General features: G+C 38.7%; 2 protein-coding genes and 1 long non-coding RNA gene across 4 annotated transcripts; 2 read left to right on the top strand and 1 right to left on the bottom strand.

Moving 5' to 3' along the window:
• Positions 1 to 3,329: 3,329 nt before the first annotated feature.
• LOC110368223 (type-2 ice-structuring protein-like) lies at positions 3,330 to 7,346 on the bottom strand. 2 transcript variants are annotated; one of them, XM_036129753.1, is made up of 8 exons: positions 7,241 to 7,346; positions 7,069 to 7,154; positions 6,773 to 6,823; positions 5,961 to 6,011; positions 4,845 to 4,954; positions 4,635 to 4,754; positions 4,445 to 4,553; positions 3,330 to 3,622 (listed from the first exon to the last, which is right to left on the bottom strand). In XM_036129753.1, exons 2-8 carry the CDS (start codon positions 7,127 to 7,129, stop codon positions 3,555 to 3,557), a joined length of 570 nt encoding a protein of 189 aa, XP_035985646.1. In that variant the 5' UTR covers positions 7,130 to 7,154; positions 7,241 to 7,346; the 3' UTR covers positions 3,330 to 3,554. The 2 variants fall into 2 exon arrangements, with proteins under 2 accessions (XP_035985646.1, XP_035985647.1); XM_036129754.1 differs by lacking the exon at positions 5,961 to 6,011.
• A 12,927-nt stretch (positions 7,347 to 20,273) lies between these two features.
• LOC118559059 lies at positions 20,274 to 21,192 on the top strand. The gene is made up of 3 exons (XR_004928620.1): positions 20,274 to 20,290; positions 20,639 to 20,747; positions 20,910 to 21,192. It is a non-coding gene; the product is annotated as an uncharacterized LOC118559059 (long non-coding RNA).
• A 1,246-nt stretch (positions 21,193 to 22,438) lies between these two features.
• Positions 22,439 to 25,745, top strand: LOC105925019 (type-2 ice-structuring protein). The gene is made up of 9 exons (XM_036129746.1): positions 22,439 to 22,453; positions 22,529 to 22,623; positions 22,749 to 22,790; positions 23,606 to 23,635; positions 23,720 to 23,761; positions 23,855 to 23,961; positions 24,494 to 24,628; positions 25,207 to 25,315; positions 25,479 to 25,745. Exons 2-9 carry the CDS (start codon positions 22,563 to 22,565, stop codon positions 25,541 to 25,543), a joined length of 591 nt encoding a protein of 196 aa, XP_035985639.1. The 5' UTR covers positions 22,439 to 22,453; positions 22,529 to 22,562; the 3' UTR covers positions 25,544 to 25,745.
• The last annotated feature ends 311 nt before the right edge of the window (positions 25,746 to 26,056 follow it).

Here is a 26,056-nt window from a genome sequence, read left to right as displayed (position 1 = left end):
AGATATTAAAATCATACACCAAATAATATTCTAATGACATATTAAAATTATAGCCTAATGATATAAAAAAAGTCGAGTCTTTTTCTCAATTTCCGAGTCAGAATGATCTGAATGTAGGAGTCCGAGTCCAAGTTCGAGTCACAGTGCTCAAGTCCAAGTCAAGTCACGAGTCTCTAAATTTAGCTAATGACTCGGACTCGAGTTCGAGTCTCGGACTCGAGTACTACAACACTGCTCTCTGACAATGGATGAAACTCGAAGAAGAAACCCGTTGAATCCTCGTAGAATTAAAGCTAATACTTGTCATGGTTTAGGACGAAAGACGTCCTAAACCATGACAAGAATGAGAAGAATGAGAGCAATTACAGATGCAGACAGTTTAGGTAAAGTGTTTGTCAGAGGGCACGCATGTGGCGCAGCGGGTAGCGCAGCCCATATACAGAGGCCTTAGTCCTCGACGCGGTCGACCCGAGTTCGAATCTGACCCGCGGTCCTTTGCCGAATGTCTCCCCCCCTCTTCTACCCCCTTCCTGTCAGCCTACTTTCTTAAAAAGCGAGCCACTAGAGCTGCAAAAAATCCCCCCCAAAAAAAAAAAGTGTCGGATTGTGGTTTGAACAAGAAAAAGGTGTTGGCTGGTTGAGGGTTTTCCGGGCTCTGCTGGGAAAGATGAAGAGGCTGGTGAATAACTTGGGCTGGACTGGTGGAAATTGTGTAGGGAGGAAGAACTCACAGAGGTGTCATGGTTTAGGTTTTGTCTGGTTTCTTTTCTTGTCATTTTTACAGTTCACTCAGCTCATCCTCCCTCAGCAATTAGTCACACCTGTCTGGACACTAATTAGTCTTCATTCTCGTCACCTTGTCAGGCTCCCTTTATAAGCTCACCTTGTTTGTTTGTTTGTCGTTGGGTCGTAGTGTTTGTTCCTGACCATCATGCCTGTCTGCTCCTGTTTCCCCGCCTTGGTTCCTGTCTCGTCAGGTTTGGGTTTTGTTTGACTGCGCTGCTAATTTTTGGTCACTTCGTCTTGGTCTCGTTCCTCGTTCCGCAGCAGCCCAGCTCCACTTTGGCTTTGGATTATTGCTCATGTTTTTTGGACTCTGTACCTGCCAGCCAGCTCCTGCATCCTTCACCTTCGTCTGGTAACGATCTCTGGCTCTCCATGTCACCACCATTCACCTGCAATAAACTGTCTTAAAGAACTACTCTGTGTGTGCGTGCTGTGTCCGAGTTCATCCACAACAAAATCGTGACATATATTATGTATATATATATATATATATATATTTATATATATCATATACAATATATATCATATACATTATATATATATATATATATATATATATATATATATATATATATATATATATATATATATATATATATATAAACATTAATAACATTTTGTGCAGCTTATCTGCACAAAACTGGACAAGAAAATTAGTGTGTTACCCTCGTACCCTCATATTACAATAACCCTGGTATGGTTGTCTATATACAGTAGAGAGTGCTGTCAAAATGAATTATTAATCCAAGTGGTTAATCGAAAAAAAAAAGAAAAATAAGCCTAAAAATGCTCTGTTCTTCGATGTTTCTTCTTCTCAGGCTTTTTTTTTTTGGGGGGGGGGGGGCTTTTTTCTTGGTGATATCACAGTAAATTGGGCAAAAGTCTGGGCTATTTCTGCCCTGTGATGGACTGCCGACCTGTCCAGGTTGTACCCCGCCTCTCACCCATTGACAGCTGGAGATCGGCACCGGTACCCCTCATGAACCCAGCAGGGATAAGCGTGTTAGAAAATGAATGATGGATGGTCTGGGCTATTTCTTTTTCCTTGCCATCAAGATCTTTGCCAACCGGCGCCAGAAAATGCTATTATTGGGCTTTCTTCATGTGGAAACAAATGTTTACAACACCTTACATATTGAACGCACTCAGCTGACAATACAGTGATCTGATTGACTGAGCAGCAAAAATCAAATCACGTGACCTCTTGGACTGGAGTGCAACAGTTTAGATTTTTTATCGGCTATAACTTATTAATGTGCAAGTGAAAACGTGGGAACATTGGTGTTTTGAGATCACTGCTATGTGTAGCCACTTATCCCGGTGCAAGAAAGTTGCCGTCTGACAGTTCATACGAGACTTCTTAAGAAGACGTCCTACAGATTCTGGCCCACGAACTAAGACTCGTTTTGAGGAAACTACGGTTGTAGCTCACTGTCTGCCTTGCTGTGGTTGCGGAGAGGTGTCTGTTTTGTAGAATAAATCATCCGCCGATGAGTTATTAATCTGGAAAGCCGAATCTGAAACCACTGAAAACATTTCAGATCCCAAACATACAGTGTTCTAATCTATTAGCAGCTTCCATTAAGAGGTCGGACAATGAACGTCTGCCTGCTGAGTTTGACTTTACAAAACAATGCTTTAGTGCAGGGAAAAGCCATGTAGATTCGACCGATGCAGTAAAATGCTAACCAACCAATGGGCAGAAGTTGAGCCCTTAAGACACAGCCCCGCCTTATTTGCATAATGAGGCAGAAATGCATACAGAAATGTAAAAAGGACAGACAGAAATAAATAGCATTGGAGAAATAAATGGGGCAAAAAAATACAAAGAAAGAATAAAACAGACAAAAATATTATAACATGCACATAAATAAATACTTAAAAAATAAGTAATTAATAAATAAAGTAGCTAATTAAAAGAGATATATACATTTATGTCTCACTGTATAATTTAATTTCTAACTACATTTATTTGTTTATTGTATTTTTGGTGGCACATAATTGTATGCATATTTATTTATTAAGCATTTATTTATTTCTATATTTATTTTTAAATATGGAAGACTTGGTCCTCCATAGATATTAGGTCTGGATGCAGCAGTTTGACGATTTAAATTCATTCCATGTCTCATCTCCATGCTGTTCTTGAGCCACACGGAGGTTGGATTTGGATGTCTGTTGCAGTGTTGCTAGGTCTTATGAGAGGAACCAGTGACCCGATCAATAAAAAAAAAAGCCCAATAGGCAACCCACCCCACTGTATTACAGAGGCCTTGTTAGGATTCTGGTGTGTTTGGTATGAGTGAGTTCCTGTTTCAGAGAAGATCTCTGCTGGAGAGTCCCGTCAGCTCTAGATCCTGCACACCTGGAGGGAGCAAATCTCTTGATCAGGCTGACTGGCGCTTAAAAGGAGCTGCAGGATCATCAGTCTTTGTTGGATATATATATATATATATATATATATATATATATATATATATATATATATATATATATATAAACTAACTAAATAAAGCATAGTAATTGAAACACAGACCATTTCATTTTGATGCTTCAAAGGTTTATTTTTAAAGAGAGGAAATCCAGCTGCTGTTTCTTAGTTGTCGCTCTATTCCTTTGGTTAGCGTTGCAGAGAGAGTAATGAGCAAAGCTTTGAAAAGGTAGAAAGAGCCTTTGGGTTATCTCAGAGGGTTAGGGCTCATAAGATGAAGTTGAAAAAAAAAACATGGACGCACATCCTCCGTTGGTTGTGGCGCTGACGTCATCCCTCAGACTTTCATGGCACAGACGAAAGGACGGTGTTTTTGACAACCCAAATTATCCCAGCACTTGGCATCTAGAAACAATAACAATATGGTGAATCAGAGCTCTGCAACTGGGGGTCGGACAGGACTATAGGCCGAGGATTACAACAACAATCTCTGTTCAAAGAGGAATTAATCCACAGTGACTTGTCTGCTGCTGAATTTTCACGTCTGGTCGGTCGTGAAGTTTCTTTAACTGCATCTGTCCCTTCAGTGAAAGCCTCTTGAAATTATTTTGTAAATAAATTACAAAATCTTCTTCTGCTGCACCATTCTCTTCCGTCGTGTCATATCTGCTATCTGACTCTTCCGTTGGCATTGTAATGCTAGCAGAACGTTCATGCCTTCACATCTCGGGGGTGCCGGGGACTTTGATAAACAGACCAACATGAATCAGTCTTATTGGATGAAAACGACACATATTGTACCGATTGGCAATGAGAGCAAAGAGCTGTGGCCCAACAATCCTTAAATAACATATTAGAAACCAGCATGTCGTCACAACAGACAGACAAAAGCATTAGGACCTACATACAAAGTCACCTGTCTAGCACCCTATGGTTTAGATATTAGGAGGCTTGCACAGAATCAGAATCTTAAGTAACCAAAAATGGATCGAGGAGGCTGAAAAATCCAAAGTCTGACACATTTTATGAAAGAAAAGATGTTGTAATTACTTTTTGTTTCACAATAAAGGTGGTGCCTAATTAATCCTTATTTGCGTGTCACCAACGCTTGAAACCCTTTCCTAAAACACCAGGGTTTCCCTGTGAGTTACCAAGAAGACTTGAAAAATTCAGCAACATCTAGCTCTCTGTCAGTAAAACATTCAGAAGTTTCAGACGTTAACTTACTGCTATAGTTCATCTGCAAACAGTACTGGGAGAGTCCGTTATTGGGCTCTCCCTTGCACCAGTTGGTGTAGTGGAAAGCACTTCCATCACTCCACAACCAAGTACCAGGCTATACAAAAAACATAAAATGAATGTTCTGTAGATATTATTCAGTGTTTCTCAAAACATCCGACTGTTCTGTTAAACATACCTCCTCCGCATCAGCGCCTCCGATCCATGCTTCTTTACCCTTTATCAACTTTTGGACAAACTCGTACTCGTCAATGTTGTGGATAGACGCAAGGTTCGCCCCCAAGGACACACAGTTTTTCTGCGGTGGAGTCAAACAGAGAGTTGCGGTAAAGCAGAACATCATTTAACAGCGTGTGCAAGGGAAGGGTGTGTATGATGACATTCAAACCTCAGCTTCAGTCCATTTCATGGTTTTTGGGATGAAGCGGAAGCAGCGGCGTTTGTGCTTATGCCAGCCATCGGGACAACATCCAGACCTCTTGACCAGGTCAGAGTTTACTGACAAGCATACAGAGCCGCTTATTTACACTTTACACGTTATTCTTTCCTCAGTTTTTGAGCTAACGATTGCTCATGTGGAAGTCTAAAATCACCTAAAATTGTATCATTTATTATATTTGCTTGACACTGAAATCCTTATAACGGTGCAAAACAAATTTCTAAATCAACAGATAAAGATGACAAGATGATGCTGGTTGGTAATGCATCCCAAGAAGAAAAATAATGTCGTTTTTCTTGTGTTTTTTTTTCCTGTTTTTCATTTAACAGAGTTTTAGGTCAAGTTAAAAGAAGGTGTGCAGCACGCACTGGTAACAGAGAAATCAAAACTTTCCTAAATGTAGTTGAAACATTTAATCTTAACAATCACAACAATGAACTCAACACTTAAAATAAGTAATGTGATTTCTGTAAAATAAGGATTTGCAAATCATTGTAAATACAAAACATAAAGAGGTTTTGTTTGCCTGTTCCTTCTATTTTTTATTATTTAGAAAGCTTTTTGAGTGTACTTTGAACTCCCACAAAGTGATTTAAGTTGTTCTTTTTGCAAAATACTTTTTGTTTTTTCAAATATAGTTTAATAAATGCCGACGCCTACTGGAGGCTGGAGGTCCCATTCACTTTGAATTTAGAATAAGAAGGGGGATAAAATGATAACATTTCATACGTCCATATCTTGTTAGTAAGTGGCTTCAACATATATTTTAGTCCTTTTTAAACTTTTCCTCTAACAAACCTATTTTATTTTATCCCTTTTGTCCAGAACAATAGACACCAGCAAACATGTGTGGTTTGTCTAAAGGTTTTGATTTAATTATTGGCGCTTCTAAAGTTTTCAATTGGAAAATTCTTGTTTTTATCTCTGTAAGTGAGATGTTTGTTTTTTTACAGTAGAAATATTTAGGAAACCTGGATTTACAAAGTAATTCATCCCTCTCACTTGATTACAGTGGAAGTCGTTAAATGAAAACAAGATTACAAAAGTGGGAAAACATGAACTGACCTTCTGAAACGGTTTCCTCGTTCTCAGCTTCGTCGTTTTCATCGGGAGAACCTGCAGGATTTATCATTGAATATAAACAGGCTCCTTGAATGGGAACAGCTTGTCCAACACTTTTAGTAATGCAATTATTTTAAGTCAATGGTTTTTCAACAAAAGAACATATCACACACTTATGTGATCCCGCAGAATGCCATGTTAGAAAACAATTTCCAATTTTGTTTCCACAATCAGAAATACGGGAAACAGGAGCTAACCTTCTGGAAAAGTCTCAGGTTGATCATTGGCAGCTGGAAAACCAAAAGATTTTCTAACTAAATATAACTAATACATTACACTGAAATATACTACTTGCTAGAATCAGCCCTTTGTGGTTAATTGTGTTTAAAGCTACAATAGTCATTTACTTGTTATCAGCTGTGTTTGAATTGATATTTGACATATACTGATTAGTTTGTGTGATGTGATAGCATTCATTTATTTATTTTATGATATTTTATTGAGACTTCCATTGCATTCATGCAATGGACGAAACTCTTTTTATGGAGAGAGTCCAGCATTGTACAACTTTCTGTGTGGCCAAAATCAATTAGACTCTTTCTCCTTTCCTCGGGCTGCCAACAAAATAACTGAGTAATTGATAAAGCTGAAATACTTAAATCCTAAAATAAAAAAGTTTGTCTAAAGCTTAACATATTCACACATTTGATATTCCATGAAAGCCTAAATTAGAAAGTATTCAATCGTATTTCACACAGGATTTCATTTTAGGAGCTTTTGCCCATTAAACCAATATGGAGAAACGTTGAGCTCACCTTCTGCAGGAATTTCTTTAGTCTCACTTTCAGCCACAGCAACTGGAGAACCTTAAGATATAATTAATATATTAAACCAAATACTCTGAAACATTAATTGTCAGTAACTATCGTTTTAACTTAATGCCACGATTTAATGTCAGCTCAACAATTAAACTTTCATAACAAATGTACAGCTGAGGGGATTCCTTCTTTCTCTGTATCAGAGGTAGTTTAGGCTGTACCATAAGCTTGTTCTGATGTTGAGAGAAACGAAAAACATTATAGTTAGAATCCATATTTAAAGACAAACTCACCGGCAGCTTGGCTCAGAGCCATCAAGGCCAAGAATAGAAACGCTAGAGTCAATATCTTCATGGTGGAAATTATGCAGATTTACACCCTAAAGTAAAAAAAAGCAATGTATTAGCAATAATCACAGTCCCAGTAGAACCAGTAGAGATGATGAACAGAAAGGTTGTAGCAAACCTGATGCAGATTGATCCCTTGCTCTGTACCAGCCAGCACTTCTAGCCTTCAAACTGGGATCACAGGGGGTATAAATACAGCTTGTTGTCAAATTACAATCTCTCACAAAATGAGGAACTGACCATAAAAAAGGGAATTGAAGCAAAAAATAGCTCAGAATTTAACATTTTTAACCTAAAAATGCATCATCACTGATCACAACCCCAGATGAATGCCTTATCTTTTCCCCTTGTCATGGCTCTGAGAACTGCAGTACGAAGGAACTTGGCATGGATGTCATGTAACGGCGAAGAACAAAATTTTATCGGGACTGGTTAACTATCAAATGTTTTATGGTATCTTCTTTTGACTCAGTGAAACAAATGTTTTTAGCTTTGCATGCTTGTGTTTGCTTATTGTTTTGTGTAATTGGTTTGCATATCGTAATCTTTGGCATTACAAAGTCCGCATGTAGGATTGTAGACAGAGTTTGCACGGCCAGGCTCTCTACGGGCCTCATCCAAAGGGTTCCTATACAAGTCTTTAAATTTGACTTGAGTAGAGGTTTTGCTACATAATGAATAAGGTTTAATCTTACTCTTTCCTCCACTGTGCAGTACTGTCACAGCTGCCATCTGTCTTGCTAACTGCAATCTCATCCCCCCAGCATAAAGTTGTGACAAATGTTGATGCAAAGTGATGTCAACGTCACATCAAATCTGTGTTGGTTGTTCTCTCTGGAGTCAATTCAGATCAGATGCCAGACTGGGCCTGGACCCCATATGGAAGTTTCACAAATCTGACTCACATATAGACCAGATCTCAGTGTTTACACTAGTTCTTAAAAGTCTGACTTGGTCACTTGAAGCCCCAAAAAATCAGATCTTGGCCACATTTGCCTGCAGTGGGAGCAGAACCTTAGTGTCCATTTTTAGGAAAGAAGCAGTGACAAAATTCACCTTACTTGTTTAGTCCATTTTTAACATCTGGTTTTGTTGTGTGAAGTAACAGACACTCAAATTAAATGTGACATGATCAATAATTTTGACGCTGCTTTGAAGAAAAACATTGAGTATGGATCTGATTTAGGGTCAAAGTGGTGGCCTAGTGGTTAGAGCTCAATGCTCTAACCACTAGGCCACCACTCCCCCCCGGAGCAATGCTGAAAATCTAGTCCATGCATTTGTTACTTCAAGGCTGGACTATTGTAATTCTTTACTGTTAGGAAGTCCACAAAACGCAGTTCAAAGTCTTCAGCTGATCCAAAATGCTGCAGCGACACTTCTGATGAAAATCAACAAGAGGGTATCATATTTCTCCTATTTTAGCTTCCCTTCACTGGCTTCCTGTTAAATCACGAAAAGAGTTTAAAAATCTCCTTCTCACGTATAAAGCCCTTAATAATCAAGCTCCATCATATATCAGAGCTCTGATTACCCCGTATGTTCCTAACAGAGCACTTCGCTCTCAGACTGCAGGTCTGCTGGTGGTTCCTAGAGTCTCTAAAAGTAGAATGGGAGGCAGATCCTTTAGCTATCAGGCTCCTCTCCTGTGGAACCAACTCCCAGTTTTGGTCTGTGAGGCAGACACCCTGTCTACTTTTAAGACTAATCTTAAAACTTTCCTGTTTGACAAAGCTTATAGTTAGAGTGGCTCATGTTATCCTGAGCTACCTCTATAGTTATGCTGCTATAGGCTTAGGCTGCTGGAGGACATCAGGATCTATTTTTCTCACTCTACTGAATTCTACTGTTCTACAATCTGCATTGCTTGTTGTTATTTCAGCTTTTAACTTCATTTTTTTCTTCATAGTAGGTACACCTGGTCTGACGTTCTGTTAGCTGTGACATAATCCAGGGAAGACAGATCATCCACTATTACCATCTAACATAGAAAGTACTCCTGGGTCAATGTGAGCTTCTGTGCTTTCTGTGTCTCTGCTCTGTCTTCTCTAAGCCCCAGTGGGTCGAGGCAGATGAGCATTCACACTGAGCCTGGTTCTGGTTCTGCTGGAGGTTTTCCTCTCTGTTAAAAGGGAGTTTTCCTCTCCACTGTCGCTTCATGCATGCTCAGTATGAGGGATTGCTGCAAAGTCATTAACAAAGTAGACGACTGTCCACTGTGGCTCTATGCTTCTCCAGGAGGAGTGAATGCTGCTTGGAGAGACTTGATGCAACCTGTTGGGTTTCGTTTGAGAGGAAACTTTCTGACCAACCTGGAGGGTTTGATTGAATTTGACTTTGTAAAGTGCCTTGAGATGACGTGTTGTGAATTGCCGCTAGACAAATAAAACTGAACTGAATTGAATAGACGTGTCATCCATGGAAGCTTCACGGCTTTTTTTGTTATTATTGTCCAATAGTGTAACAAACTGAACCACCAACACCAAACCATGAAAAATAAATGACAAACTGTGGCTCAGTGGGTACAGTAGTCGTCTGGCAAGGTTGCAGGTTTGATTCCAGCCTCCCCCTGTCACATGTCGATGTTCCCCTGGCACTTAACCTCAAGTTGCCTACCAATCTGCATATCAGTAGATAAGTGTGTGCATGTTAGTGAGTGCAATTGAGTCAATGTCACTAAAGTAAAGCACTTTCAGTGATCAGTATGAATTGGAAAAGCGCTATATAGATTCAGTCCATTTATTTTTCATTTTTAGTGTTGCTGCAAATTAAAAGGGAAAGTACAACACTATTTACATTAGACAAATAGCAAACTTGTATGGGTTGTTTTGGGACTTTCGGGTGTTTTTTCTTGTTTAGGGCGTCGTTTGCATACTTAATGATGTGGTTCGTACTGAACATCGCACAGCAGTCCTGGGTCATCAGGGTGAAGAGCAATTGGCTCAGTACAAAGCCCTGAGCGGACCTGCTACCGAGGGAGATGACACTGGAGGTGTTCTTTCCAACCCAGACAGAGTGAGGTCTCTCTGTGAGGAGATCCAGCAGCCAGTTACACAGGGGGGCTGTTGATTCAAAGGAGGGCCAGTTTGCTCGCCAGGTGCTGGGGGATGTAAAGGAAACCGTAAAAAGCATTCAGATGTGGGTTTTGTTCTCCTCCATGTGCTTCAGGCTCAGGTGGAGTTTAGAGAAGATAGCGTTCTCTGTGGAACAGTAAGCAAACTGAAGCAGATCAAATAGGGAGAGTTTGGAGCATTGATATTATGGGATGTACCATAAAAGAAATGGTTTTAAACACACCCACCAGCAAATAGAAAAAAAGAACTTAGAAAATAGAACAGAAGTGACACAACAACCTCAGAGATACAAATCAACCTTTTTCTCTGCAAGAATGATGCTGCACAAGTGTTTATAGTCTTATCTCCTTCACGTGAAGGATAGTGCTTAGTTCCCCTAATGTGCTAAAAAAAAAGAGATGCAGAAATGATTTCAATGTGTGCTTCCGGAGAGGTTTCTTGAAAATTTTTTACCTCCCACCCTACATTATTTTTAAGTTTGGCTCAGTAGTTTCAGTTCATTGTTAGAAGCAACAGGTCAAATGATTCACTGACCCATCCAGCGATCATGATTGAACAATGTCATTTAGAAATTTGGCCAAAATGTCACATGTTTCAAGGTGGGATTGGTTGAGAAGAAGACTGTACCAATAGATGGTCTAACAGAAAAAGAAATCTGAAGCCTGCTTGTGTGTTTAATGATTTCTTTTGGTTAAATAGTTTTTTTAAGTCTTCTTTTAAGAATCCTGCCCTCCTGTGTGGTTGGAATTCTAAACAATAACAACTGACTTTCCAGAGTTACTGAACAAGGAGACAGCAGAGTGATGAAGTTCCAGCACTTTTATTGGCAAACAGAGCAGAGATCACATAGATCGAAGTAATCGCACCACACGGTCCCGCTGCAGTCTGGGTCTGCCCTGTCTCTGCCCCTCCTCGCTTTCGGCTCTCCCTAATACTGCACAGTGTCCTTGGCATGAGACACAACAGAGACAGTCTATCCTTGACAATCAACATCTCGCACAGTAGCTACGCAGCATTTGGCCTTGCAATCACCAAACAGTGGATCTCATACACAGCCATCATGTCTCCAAGCCTCCCATGTCTGAGTGGCGTGAGGCCATAGTGACTTCAGAATAATACTCCATTAACACTCCACCCTTTTGATCACATGGATAATGTTTTATCCGTGTGATCACACACAAAACAAGATGAATATGTGAACATGAATATGTGAACAAAACACAAAGGAACCCAAAAGTACTGGAACTTTTAGTAATGATCAACACATAAAATATCCACACAAATGATCTCAAAAGACGTCCCCTATCTTTAAGAGGGACAGCTAGGGTGCTCCTCAGGTGAATAGAGGACATTGTTGGCCCCTTGCCTTGGTCTGATCCTCTGACGACAACATGGATGCAGTGCCCCCTCCCCCCCTCGCCTCCCAGGTCACATTACCTGGGGGTCATAGTGACCTAGTGCATAGTGTGCATCTACACAAAGTGAGGTAGGTGGTTGTGTAAGCATGGTGCAAACAGTGGGGGCTACAGAAGGCCTTGCAACAAGGTAACTGTGTTATCAGGAAATTTACCCGTTTTAAACTCTGCCCATCAAATCTGTAGTTTCTGGGTTTTTGCTCTTTTATGTATCACCCAATTCTTACCTGTTGGGATTTCTGCATTCTGAATTAAACTGTTGGACTAATTATTGCCCTATTGCCAGGATTAAAGGACTAATGTCTCAGCAGGATCTGGAAAAAATTAATCCATGTGTTTATCTTTAGTAGAACTGATTACTGCAACGGTGTTTTCACAGGTCTGCCTAAAAAGTGGATCAGACAGCTGCAGCTGATCCAGAACGCTGCTGCCCGCGTCCTCACTAAAACTAAGAAAGAAGAGCACATCACCCCAGTTCTGATGTCCTTACACTGGCTCCCTGTATCTCAGAGAATAGACTTTAAAATACTTCTGTTAGTCTATAAATCCCTGAATGGCTTAGCACCTAAATACATTACAGACTTGTTATCAGTGTATCAACCATCCAGATCACTAAGGTCTTCTAGCTCCAGCTTACTCTGCAGAACCAGAACAGACTCTTTTTAATATTTACTCTTAGTTTCCATTCTCCCATGTTTTATTTTGTTTAAATTTTTCTACATTTTATTCCAACTTGCTTTTATCCTGTTTTTCTTTTCCTATGTTTAAATCATGTAAAGCACTTTGCAATGTCCTTCTACTAAAATGTGCTATACAAATACATTTGCCTTGCCTTGACTTGCCTATCATCTCTGTCAAAAAGTTAGAAAAGTAAGTTGGGTTTGTTTGTGAACCACTCATTGCTCAACAAGGATATTTTCGACCACATAATACATAATTGCAGTTTTAAATAAACATGCTGTATAAAGCTATCTAGTAAGAAATCTTTCAAAATTACCCTGAAGTTTATATTTACTTTTCATGAAACTGATACAGTGAAGGAAGTTTGCAGAGCAAAGTCCTCTCTGACAACTCCCTGATTCAGTTTCATGGTTTGAACCGACACACACCTTGCAAAAAGTCACAAAGTACAAAGATTAATCAACACCTGAGTCATGATGAAATAAAAAGATATATGTTGAGGATTGGTTGATTTTCCAAGAGGTTTTCTCATTTTTCCTAGATTATTTGGAGGATTTGAATCTCACTGTGGTTTAATACTTACAAAGGAACTTCCTCATTGACCTTTTAAAGAGCCAAACCAATTTCTTTAAGTTGAATTCCAGTAGAATTAAAACTCAGCAGCACCTCCTCAAAACCATGACAGTGAAATCTAAAACTGACTAACATGCAGAATGCTTCAGAGAAGTGGGGTTAATTTTATGGAAATATACGTGTGTTTTGTTTTTACAGTTTATTTTTCAAAATTTGTGCAAATGCAAATTATCTTCAGAAAATGTTTTATTCAGTAGAACAAGTTTAATCCTGTCATTAAAGAGTTTACAGTAAATGTTTCCCATGCAAATAATGTGTCATTTAAGCAAAAAAATCAGGTATCAGTAATTAGATACAGAAGTGAATAATACCTGTGCTTAAAGCAATGGCTAACATCACTAGTTTTAATAAGGCTTTTGACACTGAACAAACATTCTGAGTTTCATGCTTGACTCAAAATGTTGCCACCATCTTATTATTGCATCACCTTTAGAGAAGACAGAGCAAATAGCAGAATTTTTTTTACTGTATTCCATCACTGAGTGGATAAAAATCTGACCTGTTAATATTGTATGGCAAAAATATAAATCCACCCTCCAACATCCGTATGGTTTGTTTTTTAGAGATGAAAAACTGATGCTTTTCGGCACAATTATTCTAAGAAATAGGCAGGTGGACACTTAGAAGGAGGAGTCACCTACTAGGTTTATTTTATTCTTTGTTTGTCATTTTGCATTTAATGTTTATTATTATTGTTTTTTGAGATTTAACATAATTTATATATCTCTCAAAGGCAAAAACAGCAGAACCAAGGCTGTATGTTAATTAGGTTTGACCAGCTTTGTTGCAGTCTACCAAAAATTATATATATATATATATATATATATATATATATATATATATATATATATATATATATATATATATATGCTGTTTCTGCCTAAGGTGAAAAAAGATACTTTGGTACATGGATGAGTATTCAGCTAGCAACATTAATCTCTGAGTCTCAACCGGTGCAGAAAAAAAAAATCTATTGTTTTCTTGTGGTCAGGTTTAGACAACTGCTTGTACATGTAAAATTTTGGGTAGGAAAATGCAACATTTATATAAAGCGAAATGCGGAAATTCAGACTGAAGAAACTCATTGCTTATCTCCATCAATCAGGGACTCATTCGCCTCCGATGCAAGCCAATCAGCTTTGAACTGCTCCTCCTAGAAGCCAATCGGTGTCCTGGATTCATCTTAAAAGAACTTCAAATCCAGCTCAACTTCTACCCAGCAAGCAAGCAGTCGCTGTGCGATGTCGTATCTGGACTCTGATGACTGGATTCAACCCACCTCCATCCCCTTCTCCACCATCAGCAGCTCCATCTGGCTTTCCTATGTGCTCCTACAACCTTGTTCCTATTAGAGTGTAATTCCTCCTGGACTCTACAGAATTTGCTGTCATATATCAATCGGTCCGGCAGAAGACCGCCATGTTGGGCCCGGTTCTGCCAGAGGTTTCTTCCCAAAGGGGAGTTTTTCTTCTCCACAGTCGCTTCAAGCTTGCTCATCATGGCACAAGCATGCAAACCTGTGTTTATCAAATTGGACATCTAGCTCAAACAGATCACCATATGGACAGAACAAACTCCTTCTATCTCCACTCAGCCACCAGTTTCAGGCCTGGGGGATCATTCCTATTCTCATACACCTGCTTATGCATATTGAAGTATAATTCAGCGTGAATGTTTCCTGCCGAGGTCTGAGCGCCAAAGTCTTAAAATATTGTATCAATAAATTCTTCTAATTGTCTCTTCTTTCTGTGTGAGTTTTTCAGATTGAATTTGTATGTGGAATTAATTATGTATTTTTAATAAACTCAGTTGGTGTTTTATTATTTGACCACAGTTAAAGATACTTCAGTGAAATTTTAACTAACTTCCAGCTAGAATTAACAAGTAAATGCATTTTCAGTGCCATACTGAGAGAAAATATTCACAATTGTTTTTATAGATATTAGACAAACTCATGGCAATTGTCTCCTTGCAGAAGTACAAATTCACAATTTTAGCAGACCTCATGAGGATGAAGGCAACCGAGGGCTGAAAAATCGAACTCTTAAATTACTAAATTATTGGACCCATTTATAAAGAAAATATAATATCACATTTCCCTGTATTTTTACTTCAAATAGTTGCCTCATATTCATAAATGTGGCAACGTATGTCCTAATGGATGACATACAGTGTTAATTAAGATAAACTTTGGAATCCAACAGTCTGGGTGGAGATGTTTTTAGTTTGGTGTAATGCATCTGGCAAATGCGATAGGCGAGCAAACACAGTGTAGAGTTTCCACTGTGCAGCGAGCCAATGTGTGTATTTAAGTGCAAGTACTTCTCTCTGGGAAGCCTGCATTAATAGTCTTTTAATCCTTTTAATGTAGCAGTTTAATGTAGTTTACATAAGTGGATTCTAAAACCATGTTGATGAAAGTAATTTGTGTTCCTTCACGTTTGTTTCTCTTGCATCTCATTGCAAACTTTAGAAAACATAAAAATATGGTTTTATACAGTTTTTGTTTCCTTTTGTCTTACCAAGTTCCAGTTCATTCCCTGATAATCTCTTGTCTATGATTGTTACAAATATATGTGGGACTCTTGTGTCTTATCTAAAATTTTACTTATTTTGTGATTATTTTTCATTGTTTGACTTTATCTTAAACATTTTATAAATATATGCTTTTATGTTCATTTGTTCCTAAAAACACTTTATCAGAATACACCAGTCAGTTCACTGGTATTTTTCCTTCACAGCAACACTGTGGGGCCCAGCTTTGTTCCTCTAGAGGTGTCACATATGCTTTAGTTTTGTCTCTTCAATTCACCCGATGCACCTCAATAGTTTATCAACAAACATTTTTTTATCTGATTTAGCTACAATACACTTTTAGCTTTAGGCAAGACATTACATCTGGGGTGAAGTAAACAGTACCTTTTGTTTAAAAAGCACATCCACATGATGATTTTTTTTAGGAAGCAACATCACGACATCACAGAAACCAAGAAAGTCAACTCCACTCAAAACGCTGCTAGGGCAGATCTTTGCTAATTTTAAATGTTAATTAAGTGCATACAACAGTTGTCCTCAAAACACATACAATACATGTCGCACCGTGCTAATAACAATAACCAGGATCCACTTTAATTGCCAAGTATGTGACACAAACATACGGGAAGAAATATATAAATATATTTTTTATAATGTAAATGTGTATATACACATCTTTTTTTTGAAACGAAAGAAATTGTTGGATTGGTTTAAATAAGCATTGTATCAATCGGGGGACTTTGTTAACAGTTCATCAGATTGACAGCCTGCTGGAAGAAGCTGTTTTGTTAAAGCTGTTTTTTTGCAACCACATGTAATGTGGGGTGTTCTGCAAACCAGAGTTTGGAACCGGACACAGTGTTTTGTAAAAGTTATTTATAAAAGATGTAGATGGTGGCAGAAGAGACAGCAATGGCTGGAGACCGCAGAGTCAGGCTTGACCAGGTGGTGATATTAGAGACAAACTTGACCAGATGATGCAGGCAGAGACAAACTTGACCAGATGATACAGGAAGAGACAAACTTGACCAGATGATACAGGCAGAGACAAACTTGACCAGATGATACAGGCAGAGACAAACTTGACAGGGTGATGATATCAAAGACAAACTTGACCAGATAATAACAGGAAGAGACAAACTTGACCAGATGATACAAGAAGGTACAAACTTGACCAGATGATGTAGGCAGAAACAAACTTGACCGGGTGTTAATATCAGAGACAAACTTGACCAGATGATACAGGAAGATACAAACTTGACCAGATGGTACAGGCAGAGACAAACTTGACTGGGTGTTGATATCAGAGACAAACTTGACCAGATGATACAGGCAGAGACAAACTTGATCAGAAGCAGCTGATGTGTCCCCAGTAAGTTTCATGTGAAAGTGCAAATTTTCTAGAAGTTTTCTAGAAGCCCCTTTTCGAATAACTTTGCATGTGCAAGACCGTCTTACCCACTACCTTCCGCACCTTTCATCATATGAAAAATTCTCCCAAATCCACTCTGGTCTTATTTCTTTCTACTGAGGCCGACCTCTTCTCATAAACGTGAATACAGTTTACTTCTTGCAACTCTCAGCCATGTTCAAAGTATACAGTGAGAGCAGCATAGATGGCTAACACCGGAGCTAACACTTAAGCTAACCGAATAAATAAACACTAGAAGTGCACAACCATCAAGCGGAAATCAACAAGGGACGTGCACGTACATTGGCGTTACGCGAGTGCGTCACAATGATTGGCATGTGGGACAATATACTGGGGGATAACCTGCCATTCCTTACAAACGGCAGGTGGTTGTGTTGATGTCAATGTCTTTAAGTTGACTTATGCCATGCCATGCATGGTGTGAGTCATCCTCCTTTTATAGGATGCCTTTGTATCTCTGATATCTACCTTCAGCTCTACTCTGACAAAACGGTATGGTTTTGTGTCATGTGACCTGAAGAATGTTGCTGGCTTTCAGCTAAAATAAATCTTGCTGCTCTTTCATTTGGTTTCAGCTCAAACCATGCTAATTTACTGACCAGCCCTATCCACATATATAGTTTTATATCAGCAATGTAGATTATGTTTTGTGACTGACATTTTGCCTTTTATTTCCTGGGGTCTGATGGTTGTGAAATTGTCTTGCTGAAAAGAGTGACAATATTCATCAGTTAAACCTGGCCTTTAATTTATTCTGGTGCCCATTTTAACAGCCTAGATGTGCAACTAAGCTATAAAACTGATGCTGGATCAACTGACAATTTATCTTTTGTTTTTACTAGCTTCAGATTGCACAGTATTAAGAAAGGCAGAAACTTAGTTTTCAACTAAACTAAACGTGAGACAGCTGTTTTGGCTGAAGGGATGAATGTTCTTGTTACCTCCTTTCCAAACAAACAACACCAAACTGAAACTACACCCAGATTTGTGTTCTAAGATACAGGCATGACAGGTGAAACTCAATACCCCAGTTAGAATGAACATGAGATATTTTATATGTTTGCTTTGTCATGTGTGTTTGATAAATGTTGACATGCATGGACCCAGTTCCTGTTCTGGAACCGGGCAGAAATCGTATATAAGATCAGGTCTTGGACTTGTTCATCACTTCCAGACAGGAAAGCCAAGGCTACAGTCTGAATCTCAACCAAAGGAAATAAGGTACATCTGCTCTGCGGTTTGGAAAAACAGCTTTAATATTTTTTATTACACTAACAATGTTTGGTTGGTTGATTGTTTGATTGATTTCCTTATCATCTTTGTTTTAAGGTGAATATTTGACCTGCATCTTCTCCACCATGAAGCTGCTGACTCTGTCGTTCCTGCTTTGTGCCCTGCTGGCTCTGAGCTTGGCTGCGGGTAAGTTTGTCTGTACATGTGAAGTATGGAGATCCTGAATATCATAAACCGCTGATGAAAACGTCCAATCCAGCAATCTCCTGGTTAAAAAAACTACATTAAGTCTATTTGAACTAATGATGTATGTTTGAAACATCAGTAGTTCTGCAGCACAAGAAGGCAAGGAAATAGTTCAATATGGCAGATTTTGTGATACTCCTTAATTTAAGGCCAGTCATTTATATTAATAATTTAACTTTATTGATCTCACAATGGAGAAATTCACTACTACATTTAACCCATCCCCCTGGTGGAGCAGTGGGCTGCCACTGTGCGGCATCCTGCCACTGTCCGGCGTCCGGAGTTAAGGGTCTTGCTTAGGGAACTAGAGTGGCAGTCTGTGGGAGTTGAACTCAGAAGCTGCAGGAGCAAAGCACAGTGCTCTAACCAGTAGGCAAACACTCCCCCACAGTCACAACACAGAGGCCTACAGTGTGGTCAGGTGTGATTAATCCATTATGTCTATTGAAAGCTCAATGCAATAGAGGAGATCAGTTTGAAACATTCCTGGTTTGAAATTCCTTCAATGCTCAGAATGAACCAAACTGGCTGTTCTGATCAAAAAGAAGAGCTGGGTTCTTAAAGTATACCTGCAAGAACCATGCGTTTAACCTCCACAGATACCACAAAGGGAACTGTTACCAAGGATGCTGAGGAGGCTGCTGAAGGTAAGCCTATTCTAAAAAATAAAGAAATGACATGCTTTCATTGCTTTAATATTTATTTGGGTGTATAGATGTATATAAATACATATGTATGTGTGTTAATTCACATATTTATGAGGTGACTTATACTTTGTTATACTAGAAGTAATTTCTGATTAAGGTCTTTTTTGCGTATTTCTAGATTTCATTTGACTCAATTTATCTTTTGTAGAATCCAAGGATGAGGAAACCGCTCCAGAAGGTAAGTCAAAATGAAATGTTCGTCTTAAAGAGGGTTTAGAAAATCTGGTAATATGGTAATCCCTCATTATTTTCAAAATATACACTAGATCAAATCGTGAAATAATGTTTATGTTCTTTCTAGCTGTAGAAGATGAATCTGAGGAGGAGAAATCAGCTCCAGAGGGTTGGTTGTAATTAAATCCACTTCATTATAGTTACAGTAACTATTCAATAACAAAGTAATGTTACAAATATTAACAACCTTGAAATCTGTAAATCTTTCAGAAGAAGAAGAAACTGAAAGTGATGCTGACAAATCAGGTAGATAATATGTATATCTGGATGTTATTTTTCAAGAATGATCTTTACCAAAGAAAAGATGGCAAAGCTTTCTTTTAAACACATGTGGAGATTTTAACGAATGACATCCTTGTTTGTATTTCCTTCAGGAAAAAGTCATGTGGCTAAGAGAGCGACATCTTGCCCCGGTGGCTGGACAAGATATGGATCTCGCTGTTTCTACTATGTTGGAGCCAGTTACACCTGGGCTCAAGCTGAGGTAACACCTGCAATCACACGGCAAACTATTTAATGCTATCGGTTCACATATAATAAGTCTGGCCATTTTTAACTCTGTACAGAAAACAATTGCAAACAGCAACATGTAAACATAAACCTGAAATTCATAGTAATTCTACAATTAGGGAGATTAAATGGCTTCCCCGTACACCGGAAGAGATGCACTCTCCAAGACTCAGCATGTTGTATTTTAGAGAAATTGTCAAAGCAGCTGGTAGGCCTCTAGATCTTTTTGCTGCTCCTAAGTTTTTCTTGGTTTTGTTTTAGTATTAAGTAAGTCAATATATAGTCAATATAGTTTCTGTGTTTCTTTTCTTTGTTTTTCACTGCCTCTCTAGAGCTACTGTGTGGCCCGGGGGGGAAACCTTGCATCTGTACGGAGCTCCTCTGAATACAACTGGCTTAGAAGCTACATTCAGAGCAAGGATTGTTCATCTAAAATGACTTGGATCGGCGGGTTCCGACGGAGAGCAGGTATTGTCTGAGAAACAATTAGTTATTCTTCTGCAAAACTTGTGTGGGACATTTCAGAAATGTTTTTATTTTTGTTTTCTTGTCTTTTATTTAGGAAAATTTACCAGAATTTCAGTATAAATTCTGTAATTTCCCTCTGGGATTATTAAAGTATGTCTGTCTGTCTGTCTGTCTGTCTGATAGGAAATAGATGAGTAAAAGTGATACTTTTACTCAATAACAGCAAGCTTAAAGTTTCAAATATCAGCTTTCCTCATCCATTTCTTGTCTAATGAAGGTTGAAGGAACTGAGTGTTTATAGATTTCATACGTTCACTCTTTATTCTGCTTTCTCCTCTTACTTTCCAGGAGCGTAACTGGTTCTGGAGTGATGGCTCTCGCTTCCTCTTCAGAAACTGGTGCTCATCAAGGCCTTCAAGCAGCCGTAGTCTTAACTGCCTCGCGATGAACTATTCATGTAATCTAACACAGAAAACACACACAAACACCATCAAGACATTTAATCATAAACAGAGAAAATATTTACATTTACAACATTTGTCTGTTTAGCTAAAAAAAAAACATGTCTTGCCAAGAACGTTGCAATCCTTATCCTTATCTTTGTTTTCTGTGCCTGCAGCTCGCAAATGTGGGATAGACTACCCATGCACATACCGATACCCGTTTGTCTGTGTACGGGGTTAAGACCAGAGCTGAAGGAACATCCCAAACAAGACGTCTAATCAATTCTACTTTTCTTTTATTCTCTCCCGCTGCTGTAACGCTGAGAAATGAGTGAAGCGACAAGATTCAGGAGGTGGAATGTCTCTTTGGTCACATGGCAAAGAGCAAATGGAATGTAGTCTGGAAAGAATGCTTTTAGCTCAACTAAACCTTACCCTGTTTTCTATTTCAAAATTAAATTTCTGAAGCATCGAAACAAGTTTGTCTTTGTGTGTTTTCTATATCTTGAGTGGCTTCAGGGCACAACAACATTTTTAAGACAATAAAAGGACACAAAAAGCAGCAGTGGGTAATGGGGGGGAAAGCTTTCACAACATGCACTATAGCCACCATAAGATGTGGAGATAATATTGACGTACATTTTATTTACTAGTCAACTCTTGATCCACAAAGAACAAATTAACTAATTAAGTATTAAATCTTTAAACGTTTTTCTTAACATGATTTTATGAAAATTGCTTAATTATTAATTGTCAGTGCTCCAAATTGTTAGCTTTTATAATCACACGAAATATAGCTCAAAAGTGCCCTTTGCCTAATTCTAAAGTTGAAGTTGATACATCTACGAGGCGATGCCCTTTAAGGATGTTCCAAAGGTCGTTGCAAGACAAGCAGTCCACAGCATCACATCCATAGAGGTACTTTTCCATGCATTCATCGTTTCTTTGATGCCAAACTGTAGCATGTTCTGTTTGATCTAATTACTGTATGACAATTGGATCTGGAAATTACATCAACCACAAATTAATTACAGCTTTAACTTAAAAGACCAGAAGGATTTACAACCCGCTATCGTCAGAGTACAGGCTAATTACATTCAGAAGTGTAGAATCAGACACAAGAGTTTGAAAAGAACAAAACACACAAACCAGTTATGTTCTTTTTTTACATCTGATTTACTGGTAAGACAGACAGTAACCCGACAGAAAAAGTTACTTTTAAACAGCCCTGTGCATGGACTTATTCTGCGGTCCATTTAACCTCAAAATGTGGATATTAAGAGCACAATTTGAGGTATGGTTCACAAAAGTTGGCAAAAACGTCTTATTTTGTGTCATCAGCTTTTAGGATTAAAAGTTGACTATTTGGTTACGGATGGATTATATTTTAGTTTAAAGGATAGGTGTATGTTTGTTTTAAAGACCGATTTGGCAACTTTGTTACCTGATGAGGAAGACAGAAGCTGAATGAACACATATTACTGAACTAAGGCAACACCCACGTTAATGTCATAAGATACAGACACAACAAATGTGAAATCTAATATGCCGCGGTGTATTGATATGGTCATCGTATACATTTGTTTTTTCTGCATGTGTGTTCTACGGACATGCCTGTTTCACATTTCCTGGTTTGCCAGCTGATGGAAACTGTATATAAGAGCAGCTCTTTGACTTGTTCAGCATCTCCAGAGTCAGGCGCTGAGGTAAAGGAAACAAGGTAATCCTTGAGGTTGGTAAAGACTCGTTATATTCTTTATTCTTACCAGGTTGTTTCTTGTTTTTGTTTCTTAAGGTTTTCATTGTCTTTGATCTACATTATCTCCACCATGAAGATGCTGACCCTACCGATCCTTCTTTGTGCTTTGCTGGCTCTGAGCAGCACTGCAGGTATGTTGTTCCTGTAAATGTAGATTTCCATGTAAAAGCAGGAATTTTTAAGCATAATGTACACCTGCTTTAAATGTTACAAATTATGCAAACAATGCCATTGTGATAACCTACATCTCCTGCAGACGCCCAAGATGTATCCGGAACTAAGGAACCTGTTCCAGAACGTGAGTTTAGTTTTATAATTTGTAATAAAATGAGACAAACTAATTGTATACCAGAGGTATTCACATGGGTTCTTTGCAGTAACGATAAACCAACTGTTAAGAATGTGTAATCGCACTAAGAGGTGTCTTTTTCTTTTTAGATATTATTATTGTAACATTCATTTTTGTGACAATTAACAAGAGATTTTTTTCATTTATTTAAATCTACATCATATGCATAAAGTTCAGACAAACGTGCATATAGTTTTAATACAGAACATCATCAGGACTAAATATAGTAGATATATTATTCTACCAAATATTGTGATCAAGGGGTCCTTGTATCTTGTGATATTGCACAGATCAGTGTTGGCCATGATGATTGCAACTTGACATATTGTGCAGCTCAACTAACAGCTGATATGCAAATAGGCCGGTGTCTTTTGTGGAATCAGGTTTGTGAGCGACATGACCAAAGTAACCGCACTGGTACTTTGGCCTGTTTTAGAAAAATTAGCTTTGCCACACCAAAAGGAGTTTTTCAGATAGTTTAAAAGTAGATAGGGCGCGCTTGTGGCGCGGCAGGAAGCGCGACCCATATATGGAGGGCCTTGGTCCTCGACGCGGTTGACCCGGGTTCGGATCTGACCCGTGGTCCTTTGCCGCATGTCTTTCCCCTCTTCCACCCCCCTGCCTGTCAGCCTACTTTCAGAATAAGCGAGCCACTAGAGCCGCAAAAAAAAAAAAAAAAAAAAAAAAAAGTAGATACATTTTTGTCATGACAGGATTCTGTCAGGCTGCGAATGAAAATTTGTGATCTTTCCTTTCCCTTTTAGAAACTGTGGATGAGATACCTGCTCCAGAAGGTGAGTTGAAACCAGATGTGTTTTAGTCAAAAAGTATAAGTATATAGACATGTTAAATCTCAGATTCTAATAACATCAATGCAGCCCCACTTTTAGGAGAAGCTGGAAATGATACAGATGCATCAGGTTAGTCCGCCTTTCACTTCTTAACTATCTCCACACTCAAAACAGACATTACATTTTTGATGTTTCATATGCTCCTCTCTGTATCTTCTCCAGGAAAGAGCGTGGCTAAGAGAGCGACTTCTTGTCCCGGTGGTTGGACGCTTTACAGGTCTCGCTGTTTCCTCTATGTTTCTGCCAGCTACTACTGGGCCCAGGCTGAGGTAATGACTTCTCCCTCACACAGCAAACCTGACACTTCTGAGGACTGAAATAGCTGCTATGAAATATTCTGATGTATTCATAGCAGCAGATAAAACAAGAAATGTTTGGATGAGAGCTGAAAAGAGATAGAAAATATCAAAATGAGGTTGAAAACACCATCATTTGTTGCCATTCAATAGATTGGCTGACACAGCAAAGAAGAAAAGTTCAGATAAATATTACAACAACAAACAAATATTTGAACGCCAGAAATAATGAGAAACATCTAAACCTATGCTAAAAATAAATAATAATAACAGGATGTTTGATTATTAACCATTAATTACCAAACTGTAAAATGAAAGACGGGCTTCAAAGTGTATTTGGAAGGTTCATGTGAGTAAATATGGGCAGTTTCACCCAAGATCTTCATGCACAGTTCGTTATTAAACAGTTCATCTTAAATAAACACAAACTTATACATATATATCTCATATATATAATTATACATATATCATCGCTGTTTTTATGTTTTTCTCTTACTGGTTTTAGAACTACTGTGTGAGCCTGGGTGGAAACCTTGCGTCTGTCCACAGTTCTGTTGAACATGAATGGCTCAGAAACTTTATCTACGGTAGGACTCGCAACTATCCGCTGACCTGGATCGGAGGCTCCGACGGTGAACAGGTACCCTGTCATTTTGTGAACAATTTTACAGCCACCGATAAAATCTATAATTCTGTTACAGAAATACTTCTTAGAGGCCATTTAAAAGTAGTTTTATAAACCTGAAATCATTCCTGCAGGATTAAATATTTGCAAACACCCAAATGCTATAAATTCTGAAAAATATTTTGATTTCTGGATAACAACAACTTCTACCAACAAGTATGAAAAACAGTATTGAGGCTCCTTTTTTATACCCAAAGTTATGCAAACTGATGTTGGTTTTATAGATAACTACATTTAAGCATTGTAATCAGATCAGCTTTTAATGTTGGCCAAACCCTTAATTTTGTGGCCTAGTGGCCAGAGCAGCATTCTTGCATTCTAGGAAGGCTGCAAGAACTCTGTTCAATCCCCACAGGGTGCCACCATGGGTCTGCGAGCAAGACCCTTAGCCGCAGATTGCTCTCTGGGTGCCACTCAGTGTAGTAGCACACTGCTGCCTAAGCGATGGGTTAAATACAAAGACTAATTCAGTTGGAATGTACTATTACAAAGCGCAATAAAGAATTCTTCTTCTTCTAATTTTTCTTTTCTAGGAGCGTATGTGGTTTTGGAGTGATGGCTCCCGCTTCAGCTATAACTCCTGGTGCCCAGGAATGCCGAGAACCACCACCAGTTATAACTGCATTGCTATGAACAACTCAGGTATTTTGATTGAACACTCAATGAAAATAGGCCTGTGATGTAGTTTATCTGTATTAAAGCTACGCATGCTAAATATGTCCAACTCACAACCATCGTTCTGAATAATGACTTTCTCAGAGGGATTTAATCAGAAATCTTGATGCATTTTCTTCTCTACATGCAGCTTGCAGATGCTGGTCGGACCTTCCCTGCAGTCATCGATACCCATTTGTCTGCGTCAGGAAATAAAGACCGGAAGTCATGAATATACATCCTGAAAAAAGCATCCAACCATTCTTACTTTTCTTGATCTTTCTCCTATTGCTGTAATGCTAAGTGTGTGAAGCGACAAGCTAAAAAAAAACAGGTTGAAAGTCTCTTAGGCCATGTGCCGAAGAGAAAACGCCAAGTGTTACAGAAAGAAGGCTTTTAGCAAAACTTACCTCTGCAGAGTAAATTGTAACTTCTTCTCTTTGCCTAATAAAGTTTCTGAAGCATTGGAAACAAGCTGCTCCTTGTATCTTTACATCAGATATTCTTTTTGGAAGATGATTGTCTTTCAAATTGTAAATGATAAACGGCTTGTGCCTGTATAACGGTTTAATTAGACAATCAACCCCAAAGCTCTTTACACTACAATCACACCTTCACCCAGAAGAAGTGGTGAGCTGTGTGTTAGCAGCCAGAGCTGTCCTGGCACTACTGACAGGACATTGGCACCACTGGACCCTTTGACAACCGGCAGCAGTCAATTCTTGAAGT

Source organism: Fundulus heteroclitus, unplaced genomic scaffold (genome assembly GCF_011125445.2).
Source record: "Fundulus heteroclitus isolate FHET01 unplaced genomic scaffold, MU-UCD_Fhet_4.1 scaffold_211, whole genome shotgun sequence".
Taxonomy (NCBI): Eukaryota; Metazoa; Chordata; class Actinopteri; order Cyprinodontiformes; family Fundulidae; genus Fundulus; species Fundulus heteroclitus.
The sequence above is the reverse complement of the archived record's forward strand: the minus strand, read 5'-3'. Positions and strand labels throughout refer to the sequence as shown.

Coding starts and splice junctions, on each gene's coding strand:
- LOC110368223 (XM_036129753.1), bottom strand. CDS start 7,129: ATGAAGATATTGACTCTAGCGTTTCTATTCTTGGCCTTGATGGCTCTG. Junction 4,955..5,960: donor CGAGGAAACCGTTTCAGAAG/GTCAGTTCATGT, acceptor TATGCTTGTCAG/TAAACTCTGACCTGGTCAAG. Junction 4,755..4,844: donor TGAAATGGACTGAAGCTGAG/GTTTGAATGTCA, acceptor ACTCCACCGCAG/AAAAACTGTGTGTCCTTGGG.
- LOC105925019 (XM_036129746.1), top strand. CDS start 22,563: ATGAAGATGCTGACCCTACCGATCCTTCTTTGTGCTTTGCTGGCTCTG. Junction 22,624..22,748: donor GGCTCTGAGCAGCACTGCAG/GTATGTTGTTCC, acceptor CATCTCCTGCAG/ACGCCCAAGATGTATCCGGA. Junction 23,962..24,493: donor ACTACTGGGCCCAGGCTGAG/GTAATGACTTCT, acceptor TACTGGTTTTAG/AACTACTGTGTGAGCCTGGG.